At 39.1% G+C, this 11,750-nt stretch overlaps 1 protein-coding gene across 2 annotated transcripts; it reads left to right on the top strand.

Moving 5' to 3' along the window:
- Positions 1 to 686: 686 nt before the first annotated feature.
- rabggta (Rab geranylgeranyltransferase subunit alpha) lies at positions 687 to 11,007 on the top strand. 2 transcript variants are annotated; one of them, XM_058639395.1, is made up of 17 exons: positions 687 to 799; positions 1,099 to 1,181; positions 2,642 to 2,752; positions 2,934 to 3,058; positions 3,158 to 3,345; positions 4,155 to 4,412; positions 4,485 to 4,568; positions 4,700 to 4,782; positions 5,843 to 5,938; positions 7,023 to 7,128; positions 7,215 to 7,266; positions 7,362 to 7,450; positions 7,563 to 7,651; positions 7,734 to 7,850; positions 7,947 to 8,060; positions 8,198 to 8,285; positions 9,447 to 11,007. In XM_058639395.1, the coding sequence occupies exons 2-17, from the start codon at positions 1,179 to 1,181 to the stop codon at positions 9,593 to 9,595; spliced, it is 1,752 nt and encodes a 583-aa protein (XP_058495378.1). In that variant the 5' UTR covers positions 687 to 799; positions 1,099 to 1,178; the 3' UTR covers positions 9,596 to 11,007. The 2 variants fall into 2 exon arrangements, with proteins under 2 accessions (XP_058495378.1, XP_058495379.1); XM_058639396.1 differs by having other exon boundaries at positions 695 to 799; positions 1,141 to 1,181.
- Positions 11,008 to 11,750: the final 743 nt, after the last annotated feature.

The following is an 11,750-nucleotide window of genomic DNA, read 5'->3' as shown; positions in this document are numbered from 1 at the left end:
TTGTACTGTTATGGAGTGCAAAAACAACACACCTCCGGTAAATCATCTGTGTGTTAGCAAAATATCCCACATAGTTCCAAAAGAGAAAAGAACTGCACACACAAAATATTCTATTATAAACAGAGTTTTTTTTTCTTTTTTCTTTCAGTACTAATGTTTTGAACTCAAGGTAAAACTTTAGACCTCAGACTTCTGATAAATACAGAATCATCATCTTACAATAAATATCCATAATCAGTAAACAATTCTCCTCCAAATAACTTAAAACATTATAGAATTGAAGCCTCTTATTAATTAAAGTGAGTATTGTATATGTTTCCATTTATTTTTGTTGTGTTGATTCTATGATTCTTACTAATCTTCATTTGTTTTTTATAGTATTTTGAATCAATTATTTTTGTGCTTTTTGTGCACAGCACATTGGGCAACAGCAGTGCTTGTTTCGGCATGCATTTTTTCATAATATGTGTTTATTTTCTTGATATGAGCACAATAATATTTAATCCTTGCATTAAATAAATGCTTATGTATCTCATCATGCACTTGCATAAAAGAAATAACATCATAAGAAAAAGATAATAAATCCATGGTACTGAGTTATGGGACGCAAGTTTATTTATGTCCACTAGATGGCGACAAAACATCGCGAGTGCCAGGATGCAGCAGCTGACGCGTGGTGACGTATGTTTCACGACCCGGAAGTAAGGGGAAATATACAATTGTCGTTAGCAATAGATGATAGTGACACATGTTTATTCAGCTCTCAGAGACAAACACACAGAGACAGTTTAAAAACCAGGTAAGTGTTCGACACTAAGAAAGCGCTGCGTTCAGTGTGTTATCTGTGTTTTTATCGCGGGGTTGTTGTTATTCTGTACTGTTTTGGACGCATTGTAAATGACCCCAGCCCTATTCTGCTTGTTGACAATGGGGATAAAACTTCTACTTTGGGGCTTTTCTGTGCCATGTCTTCATTTATCTGAAGGCTGAATGCAGGTGTGTTGATTATGAACTCACAAAAGTGACCTGTTTTGTGTTAACTTTCGTGAACTTAAATGTCTGTCTGTCTGTGCATCTGTGTCGTGTGAACGTCACTAGGCCTAATTCTGAATCCCATCATTCATCTGCCAACATAAACAGACTTTTGGAGAAAGAAGTTTCCTTCACAAAGAGAAAGAATGGTAAGAACTTCATCATTTACTCGTATTGTTTCCAAATATGGGCATATATATAACGCAATGTATACTTCAGTATATTCATATTAATATTCAGATGATTATAAAAACAGACAGGAATACAAGGATTGCAAAAGGAAATCATATTAATGTGTCCACATGCATGATTGTGGATGCACAGTTCTAAGCCTGGAGTTTGACTGCAGCATAACATACAACATTCATTCAGTTATTCAGTCGGCAGATTAATTCATGCATCTCACAGTAAAGCATGAAAATTACCGACTCCATACTGGCTTTCTTAATTTTAACCTACAATGGAGCAAACATGCTCAATGCAGTATTAACAAAGTGCAGTATTCTATGGCTGAAACAATTACTCGTTTACTAAGATAATCATCAAATATTCTGGTAATTGATTAAGCAGTTTTTAAAGAACTAAAACACATTTTCAGATTTTTCAGCTTCTTCATAGTGAATATCAATCATTTTCAGGTTTGAGAAACTGATGAACATCAGACATTTTACGGATCAAACAAGTACTTGATTAATCGACAAAATAATCAACAGATTCATCAATTATGAAAATAATCGTTTGTTGCAGCCCCACTGTATTCTTTAAAGAGGCCGATGTTAACATGGTCAAAGCACATGTGAAATTCTCTTGGCAACATATTACCTTGGGCCTATAATATGCAACACTGAGTATGTATTATTTCTATTAAAGTTGAAGCTCGAACAGAGGGGGCTATAACATTATAAAACTGAACCCCCTCTGGGACCTGGTTCAGTTCTGGGTATGACTGGTTACAAACAACACACAACAAATTATTGTAAAATTACATACAAAGTACATAATCTGCTAATATCAAAATAGGCATAAAATTGTCACCATTCAGTGATCAAACAGTTGAAACATCCACAACCAGATTTGCATGACTTGAAGTTATTCAGAGAAAATGAGAGCAGCTCTATTTCTATCTCTCTCAAGAGTCAGCTGGTCAAATGATTTCAATCAGAAGGAGCAAAGTAGAAATCATGGAAGTGAAGGGCATAATTTCCACCGCTTTAATAAAATATATTCGTCTCTAAATGTCAGTGAATTTAGAGACCAATACATTCAGTAAATGTGACCGTCCAGCCCTGGAATTTAAATGCGTTGATGTGTAAGGGCTTTAAAATTTATGATGAACCTCAGTGTCCAGCAGGTGTAAACACTGGGATGAAACGTTCAAACAATATCACCATAATCCAACACAAACAGAATAATGGCTATCTGGTCTCAATCACATTTTTTTTTTTTACTAATTGCTAAACATGATATTTAAAAGAGTCATCAAGTATAATACTTAATAATAATAGATATATTTTCAATTTTTAGAAGCTTGGGAGCTGGTGAGACCTGGAAGATTCAATTAAGTAATTACTTTCCGTATCTGACATTCTTTTCCCTTTTTTTTTAACAGCACGGACGTCTAAAGATTAAATCTACTGCCCAGCAAGAGGAGGAGAAAAGAAAGGAGCGAGAGAAGAAACTGAAGATATACGTTGCTGTACGAGATGCATGTTTCGATAAGGTTTGTCACAAAGATTTTAGGTCTGGTTGGGATTTTTTTTATTTTTCAGCAAGTCATACTCAAATACTGGTTTGTTGTTGGTGTAGTTAACATTGATATAGGTATAGGATATATGTACTTTTTTCCAATGTCTGCTTGACGTCTGCTTTTTATTTCCCTCACACTCTCTCCTGGATGACAGAGGAAGAATGGTGTTTTGGATGATGAGGCTCTACAGCTCACTCAGCAGCTGCTTTCTTCCAATCCTGACTTTGCGACCTTGTGGAATTACAGAAGAGAGATACTGATGCACCAAGAAACTGTGAAGTAAAGTTTTAACAATTTTGAATGACACTGCTTTTTGCTGTGTAAATGGGTTTGTTTGACATGAGAATAATATTTACTGTTCCTCAATGTTCCATCCAGGGATGAGGATGAAGTGCAGAAGCTGTACGAAGCAGAGCTGTCATTTTTGGAGTCTTGCCTGAAGGCGAATCCAAAGTCTTATGGCTGCTGGCACCACAGATGTTGGGTCTCTGCGCGATTGCCTCGACCCGATTGGGCCAGAGAGCTGAGCCTGTGTGATCTCTGTCTGAGTGTGGACGACCGCAATTGTGAGTAATAGGGCAGAAAAGGGGAAAAAGCAAGAAAACATAGACACGTAATCCAGATACAGTGCACTCAGAAAGTGTGGGCCCTTACTTTTGTCACATTTTAAGGGCTGTCGCTGTGTTTTTTTTTCCTCACCACACAACTCTGTCAAACCATTTATACAGCTATGACATTATCCCTGTTGTGCTGTTGTTTGGTTGCTGCTCGCTCGCCTAGATATGTGCAGCCTAAATGACACGCCTAAATGTTAATGCAAAACATTATCTTTTAGTATCCCCTCCCTGTCTTCCCACTTTTATCACCTGTTAAGCTATAGCTGTGGGGCAGGGGGAGAGAAAAAAATGTGACAGACACGACAGCGCAGTATCACATCTGACGTCTGAGCACTTAGTATAACTTATCGCATACGTACCGTGCCGCAGTGAAGGATATGCTTTACACTGTGGGTGATCCACTGTGCTCGGGGACTATCATCTTTTCCCTTGATGGCACATCCGATTTCTTTTCTTTTGGGTGGTCATGACAACACAATGTTATTGTGGAATTGCAATAGCCATGACAGCTTTTGTTAACATCATACCCCAGAAGACTGTAAAATATACTCACTCCTAAGGGTGCTCAAACTAAATGTTGTGGGGTATGAAGAACAGATTGATGAGGTATACTCTTTAGATAGATTTTAGCATAAAGCTACAACATGACAAAATGTGAAAATTTGACTGGCTTTGCAGGTCACTATATGGTACATCCCTGATCCATTTCTTTTCATTACTGATGCTCTGTTGTACCGTATTCTCCTTTTTTAAACAAGTCCATTGTTGGGATTATCGCCGTCTGGTTGTGAAGATGTCTGGTGTGCCTGTGGATCAGGAGCTGGAGTTCACCGATCGACTTATTGGCTCCAACTTCTCCAACTACTCCAGCTGGCACTACCGCAGCACCCTGCTGCCACTTCTCCACCCGGAGTCTCCTGAGGCGCCGTCACCATGCCTCAAGGCTCCACAAACCTCCCCTCCACCTTCTCCGCAAACTCAGTCCCATCGTGTCTGTGAAGAGCAGCTACTCAAAGGTAAATACCTCTTTCTGTTGTCAACAAAAAAATGTCCACATTCAACTACTTACTATATCCATTTTCTGTCAGAATATGAGCTTGTACAAAATGCTTTCTTCACCGACCCCAACGACCAGAGTGCTTGGTTCTACTATCGCTGGTTGCTAGGTCGAGGTATGACCACGTTTTTGTATTTTATTTAAGAATATGGATGAAAGTACATACCACATTGTCCTGTACTAGCAAAATACTGTATTTCCTAAACTTGATTAAGTTATCTAACAGGTTTTTTATCTCTTACACAGCGGAACGGGATGAGATGATCAGCTGTGTGTTCATTAGCCGGGAAGACGAGAGAGTAGCGGTTGCCTTTTCCAGGCCTGTTAATGTGAGTGTTTTTTTTGTTTGTTTGTTTTTTTATTCTTACTTAGTCAGGCTGGTGCCACATTCTAGAACACTGATGATCCCTCAACACAGTGACATTAAAACATTAACAACTTGACACATATTACATTGTGTGTCACTGTGGGTACCTCTGTATACTAAACTAAGTAATTCCTGTAATGCACCACAGAACAGACGATAGATTATAGGTATATAGATGTAGAGCAAGAACACAGTCAATGACCTTTTCTGTAAGAAAATAGGTTGTGAAATATGAAATGATTTGGCCAAAATGATGCTCAACAAGTTAGATGTAACATTAGGCCTCATACAAGAAACAGTTGTATGATAAGTTCCTTGGAAAGTCACGTGATGTACTCGTGATTTAGGAGGAACAAACGTACAAGTGCTACAGACTTATTCTGCAAGTCATGAGAAGGTCATCTGTACGACATCTTTGTCATTTTTCTCTTCTGCCATAAAGTCATAATCGTGCCTCTGGGTCAGTTTACTAAAACATTTTTTTTTTTTTTAACATTTTATGACTTTGGTTTATCGCCAAACAGAAACTCAGCATATTCCTGAAAAATCTTCTCACACCATCAGCTGCTCAGTGTGGCAGTATTAGGGGTGGTGATGATGAGCAATTAGGTTCAATCATCATCCATTCACTGATAATTTTTGTTCGCTCTGTGCCCAGAGACTGGATAGTGGTTTCCTATTGGGATTCAAATGTGTTTGAAAATATTTGACCAACACTGTCTCACTTGCCAGCATACATTCCTAGTGATTTATGCTGTTGAAGTGCCACAAGGGCATTTAAAAACATGTATCACCTCTAGTTTTCATATCATGGTCACTTCACAGTCAGGCCGAAGCACCAAAAGACTCATTTATACCTCATGGCTTTGTTCTTGTTAGTGTAAAAAGTGTAAGAATTTGAGGAGAAAATTACAAAAACGATCTTACAGTGTGTTCTCTATGTGAAGAGTTTTTAAAAACTGGTATCCATGCGATACCCCACTGTCACTCAACAACTTTTCTTCCTGCCTTTTGTGTGACAGGCGCAGACAATTGGCCTGCTGCTGGTCCTGGACGGTCAGCCTCAGAAGGTGGAGTGGAGGAGTGTCCACCCACGTTTCAAATTCTGCCCCGTCTGGGTATCCTTTGCCTTTGTGTTAATCATAGTTCAGATTTGTATTCAGCTTGTATCAAGCACTGAAACATAGTCAGTGCTGTTTGAGACAAGGAAGCTTATAGTCACTGAAAACATGGCTGCCAGTGGGTAAACAAGGATGCTTCAGTCGCTGGGCTCAGCCAATGAAATGTTTTCTGTTAATTCTAGCATCACTGCATACAGAAGTTGTGGTCCACTGCTGCTTCCACCAGAGGTTCAGTTGTGTGTACTTTTGTGTTTGCAGTCTTTTGTTCAAATTTACCTAAATGACACAAATTTAGCAAACAAGGCAGCAGCAGACCAGCAGCTCCTGTATCCCCATAACAACACTGATTTTCTCTAAGTACTTTGGATCAGGAGGCAGTTTAAATGATTAAGTTTCCAGTTTGAAAAGGCTGTGTAACAGCGAGATAAAGTGGCAAGCTTATTCTTAAAGTATCAAAGACTCAAGCGGGTGTAGAGTAGATTCGATTAGATTTATTAGTTGAGCCTTTCTTTAAGTGGCTAAAACCTTTTTCCTTGTGTCCCTGCTGGCAGCCTTGTGTTCACTGAGCCTGTCTTATGTTGGTTCCAGGTTCAGTGGGCCAGTAGGGGGGCACACACAGCTCAGGAAGCTCTGACTATATGAAAGTACCTCATACGACCACACTTCAAAAAGCCTGAACTATTGCTTCAGTGTTGACTGATGCTCTCAAGAGAAGGAGTTTTCCTCACAAAACTTTGATCAGTGTTACCACATGTTCTTTTTTGCAGAAGTCCCCGCAGCGGGAGAGCTGCTGTATACTGGATATCATTGACAACACTTTCCTTTTGTTGGAAGAAAACTAATGTAAAAAAGTAAAAAAAATGAATGAATGAATGACTCGATTTAAAAAAATAGCTGAGAATATTTGTTCTTCAGCTTTATCACATGGTGATTTTCATTCACATTTCTCATTATGATATTCATTCATAATTTGAAGTAAATTAACATAAGTTGCTGGATAGGTGGATTGTTTGTTGAAAATGAAACGTTTTTCACCTCTGAGGATCCTCTTTGAGTTAAATCCTTAAATCGTAACACTCAGATTTGTGACTTGCCTCATGGAACGATAAGCGACATCACTAATGAGCACAACCTGACCGTGCATTGGACTGAAAAACCCACTCACAAAGACTGTGCTCTTTACACAGGTGACATACATGGTGTTTATGGCATGTCAAATATATGTGTATTTCCCTAAAGTGTTTTTAAAGCTTCATTCATTTATCGTTCTCAGGTCGAGCTGAGAGTTATTGTCGGGATTCTGCTACAGATCAGGAACTTTTCAGGTACTTTTTTGACCCAATAAATAGCACTGTGTTCTATGGTTTCTTCTTTGTTTGTTTTAAAGGAGTAGTTTCTGACAATTGCTCTTTATCCATAGGAGTGAACTCTCTGTGGAGAAAACCTCCGTGTTACAGTCAGAGCTCCAGACATGCAATCAGCTTCAAGAAATGGAGCCACTCAATAAATGTAAGCTCTCTTAAAGTCGCTACATCGTCACAGAGAAATGTAAAATTATGTAATTTGTTATTGATGATGGTGTTTTCGAGTTGCAACTGAACCGTCTTCATTGCTTTGGCAGGGTGCTTACTGACTATTATCCTCCTGATGAGGGCGCTAGATCCTCTGGGATATGAAAAGGAGACTCTCGATCACTTCAAAACACTTCGAGTGAGTACCAGCTCTATATTTGGCTGCGGTACAGAAAGGAATAAAAGGCTCGGCAACTGAATTCTGTCGTTCTCTCCCCCAGGAAGTGGATTCAATGCGCTCTGCATATTACAGTGATTTGTGTAGCAAGTTTATGATAGAAAACACCATCATGAAAATGGAGTATGCTGAAGTGCGCGTCTTCAGTATTTCTGACAAGGTTGGAATCATGACAAGATGTCTCACTTTCCCATCTTAAATCTGCTATAGAGTTCATTCAGTTCATTCATCCTGGTTTTTCTTTCATTTGTTACAGAACCTGACAACTTTATGCCACCTGGACCAGCTCTTATTGGTCACCCATATCAATCTGTCTTCTAATCAGCTGCAGCGGCTGCCTCCTCAGTTTGCTATGTTGCAGTGCCTAGAGGTGATAAAGCTGCTTTTTAAATCCAATTGTCTCACTTACATGTGTGTCCTACTTTTTCTTGATAACGGCAGGAAAAATATGTAGTGATTACGTTTTTTTTTCCGTCTGCAATTAAAATGACTTATTTTTGCTTGCAGGTCTTGGAGGCTGATAACAACTCCATAGAAAATGTAGAGGGACTGTATCGTCTTCCAAAACTGGAGGAAGTCCTATTGAAGAATAACAGTATCCTTAAGCCAAGGTTTTATTTTTTCAATTGGCTTCAGCTCCCTCTGTGATCCTCAAAGTGATGAATGAATGGATGGATGTAGGGCTGGGTAATATGACTTAAAAAAAAGTTGGTACAATAAGAATTCTCAAATCAGTCAATAGCAACAATTATTGCAATACATGTCAGGTCATTTAAGATAGATTTTAACATCTAATTGTGGGTTTTAACATAAAAATCACACTCATGCACTCACTGCCGGCACAGCTACAGGCGCCACATTTACTCTGTTTGACAGTTGCAGCAAAACGTCCCTGTTTGGAATAAAACACACTTACACTGTCATTAATCATTTAGATTAAGGAGCCGTGGATTGAAATTGAAGGGGGAAAACATTCAACAACAATTTTGTAATACCCTTAAGTGTTCACAACGCATTTATTAAGATTTGTCTTAAATGTTATTTGGACAAAATATCTTATTGTAGTCATTGTATTTGCTTTATTGTCTACATGGATGGATGGATGTTTGTCGCAGAGTGTATAAAATGTCCCTATAATCCTCTCAGTGAACTAGTGACTCAAGAAATGTGTGAATCAGCTCAGAGTGTGCAAGACTAATTACTGCAAAACATCCCCTGGAGAGTGATAGCACTTGACAGTGTAAGATGTGCAATGTAAAAGAAACGGCACACACAAGGATGGTGTTTACAGAGGCTAGAAAATTGCAGCAAATAACCACCAGAATGCATGAATAATTTGTTTTTATCTGAGATTTTATAGACGGAGTCAACAAAATTATCACTGTAATTTCACAGAGCAAGCGGCATAATTAATAGTGAGGGAGACGCATCATCAATGCTGACTCCTCCAGGAATTAATGGATTTTGACACCGAGGTTAAGTTCAAGTTATCTTAGATTTATTTATTGTTTTGTTGCTTTTTTTAAATGACACTTAAGTTACTGTTTCAGTGTGTGTGTGTGTTTCATCTCTCTTTAGGCTTTCATTATATTGTATTCAGTGTTATTCATTTATATCTCAGTGCCACATTTGACATGAGGATCTTACTTTGACACTCATGTTTGGAATATGTGAGTCATATCTCCCTCCATTCATTCCTCCCAACGTTATTCACCCCGGCTCACAGGAAGTCTTTTTCATTAACTCAAATGCTCAGAAATTTCTACAGTGGCAGATCTCAAGCCACTGGCCTCCTGCCCCAAGCTGAAGCGCCTTGATCTCCGTGGCAACCCCGTCACTCAGATCACCAACATCGGGTCAGAGTTAGCCGAGCTGCTGCCCTCAATCACCGACCTCCTGCTCTGATCAGATCAGAGAGTTGGAGCGACTGCCACCGTCGTCCTGTTGTCCTTCACTCTCTCGTGTGTGTTTGTTTTAATAAGGGGTTTGTTTGTATCAAGTGTCTTGTGACTTTCTTTGTCCCACTTGTTTGGGAGAGTGTCAATCACAGCGACCCCAGAGGTCTGAAAGCCTCATGCTTCAAAGCTTATGTCAGAATCCTCCAACAACTTCAGTCAACTGTCAATATTATTCTGTGTGAGTGCTTATCAACCAGTTATGGTTTTCCCCTGTTGTGTGTATGTATGAGTGTCCTTCATACAACACCTCCAGATGCATGCAGAAACGCGGAAACATGAAGTAAAATCACTGTATTGTGCTCAGCAAAGTTGGCTTCTTTCTTCTGTAAGCTTTAAAACTATTGAATTGGTGGGGAATGTGAGCTTATAATAAATCAATTCAGTTTTACTTGTATAGCACCAAATCACACCATACTGCACATTATCTCAACAATATTATGGAAAGGAGAAACCCATCAGTTCACACAATGAGCAAACACTAGGCACTAGTGGACAGAAAGAACTCCCTTTTAACAAAAATAAATCTCTGACAGAACCAGAATCAGACATGTGCAGAATCTGCCCTGACAGGTTGGGGTGAAAGGAAAAAAAGGGGGACACAGGAGAGGTGGGAGATAGAGAGGGGCATGAGAAAAGGAAAGAGAGAGAGAGAGAGACCAGGAGCAGATCTTTAACAGTTGTATAAGTTATAGGTTTAGAAAGGGGCCACATGGTTGGTGTATTGGTTAGCACTCCTGCCCTTGCAGAAAGGCGCCCTGGGTTTTCGACCTGTTCCGAACAAGGGTCTTTCTGCATGGAGTTTGCATGTTCTTCACCGTGTGTGCGTCCCACAGTCCAAAAACATGAAGATTTGGTGGATTGGACACTCTAAATTGACCGTGAGAGTGGATGGTTGTTGTCTCTATGTGGCCCTCCGATGGATTGGCAAACTGTCTAAAGTGTTCCCTCGCCTTTCACCCTATGTCAGCTGGGATTGGCACCAGTGCCACTCTCAACCCTCATGTCCAGGGTAAAGCGTTAGAAGATGAATGAGTTCTGCATCGGTTGTGATGTGTTTGTCGTATTACAATGTCAGCATAGAATGTTGAAAAAACTGATCTCAATTTAAATCACAGCATAACAAAGAAGACCATACGACTACTGCTAATGATAATAATAACAGCCTTTCAGCCTGGGGGTCACTTGCAAGATGAGGGCAGTGATAGAGAGAGAGGGCAGGAAGGAAAGACGCATCATTCTCATCTGCATTTTTTTTTTTTTATCTAAAAAGGTTGTGGAAAGCATTTCACTTATGATGATATGTTGCACAGTTTTTCACTTATCAAATAAAACAGCACACATTGTGTCACTGCCTTCTAATCAGCTTCTTTTTATGTGTTTTATGCCTCCGGCTGCAACTGGACTTTTGGGTCGTCTGTCCCTCTCTACTGTCATCTGTCATAATCTCATTAACATAGTATTATTCATTTCTTTAGATTTAAAAACATTAGATTTGACTCAAATCATAGGTTTTGGTGGTGAAAAGTCACAGAGACTGCACTAAAATTTACTTAATCAATTTTGTTCAAGTCAAGTGTCAAAGTCATTCAGATTCTGGAAGTAACAATCCAACAATGTCATTTTTGACATTCAATCTCACTTCCCTGTGAGATTGCTGTTGAGAAGTTAATTCATTCTTCTGGCCATTACTTCACAACATAGATCCAAATCAAAATCTTTTCCACTGCTTGACTAGCTCTATTTTGACAGAATAAATGATTGATATAAGGTGTGTCAGAGCTACTAGGAGTGTGTCGTGTGATTCAACACGTTACAAAAGTGCCATTGTTATATACTGTACAGCATATGTGTGTCATTGCATTTACAAATGAGGACATCTTTAGGCAAAGCTGGTCATTGAAGGTTTAACCAACATAAACAAACAACTAGACCTGACTTTGGAAAATTCCACACCTCAAACCACAAACATAGTAACCAAACTGGTACTTAGGAGAGAGCACAGCTGTGCCAACGCCAAAGAATCCTAAAAATGGGGATGCACAAATCTTTCGAATATAACATTTTTTGTACTACTCACCAATATCAAATACTTTTAATTATGC

The sequence above is a fragment of the Solea solea genome, chromosome 9 (assembly GCF_958295425.1).
Source record: "Solea solea chromosome 9, fSolSol10.1, whole genome shotgun sequence".
NCBI lineage: Eukaryota > Metazoa > Chordata > Actinopteri > Pleuronectiformes > Soleidae > Solea > Solea solea.
This window is presented reverse-complemented; position numbering and strand designations above follow the sequence as displayed.

Coding starts and splice junctions, on each gene's coding strand:
- rabggta (XM_058639395.1), top strand. Junction 4,783..5,842: donor CCTTTTCCAGGCCTGTTAAT/GTGAGTGTTTTT, acceptor TTTGTGTGACAG/GCGCAGACAATTGGCCTGCT. Junction 8,061..8,197: donor CTATGTTGCAGTGCCTAGAG/GTGATAAAGCTG, acceptor TTTTGCTTGCAG/GTCTTGGAGGCTGATAACAA.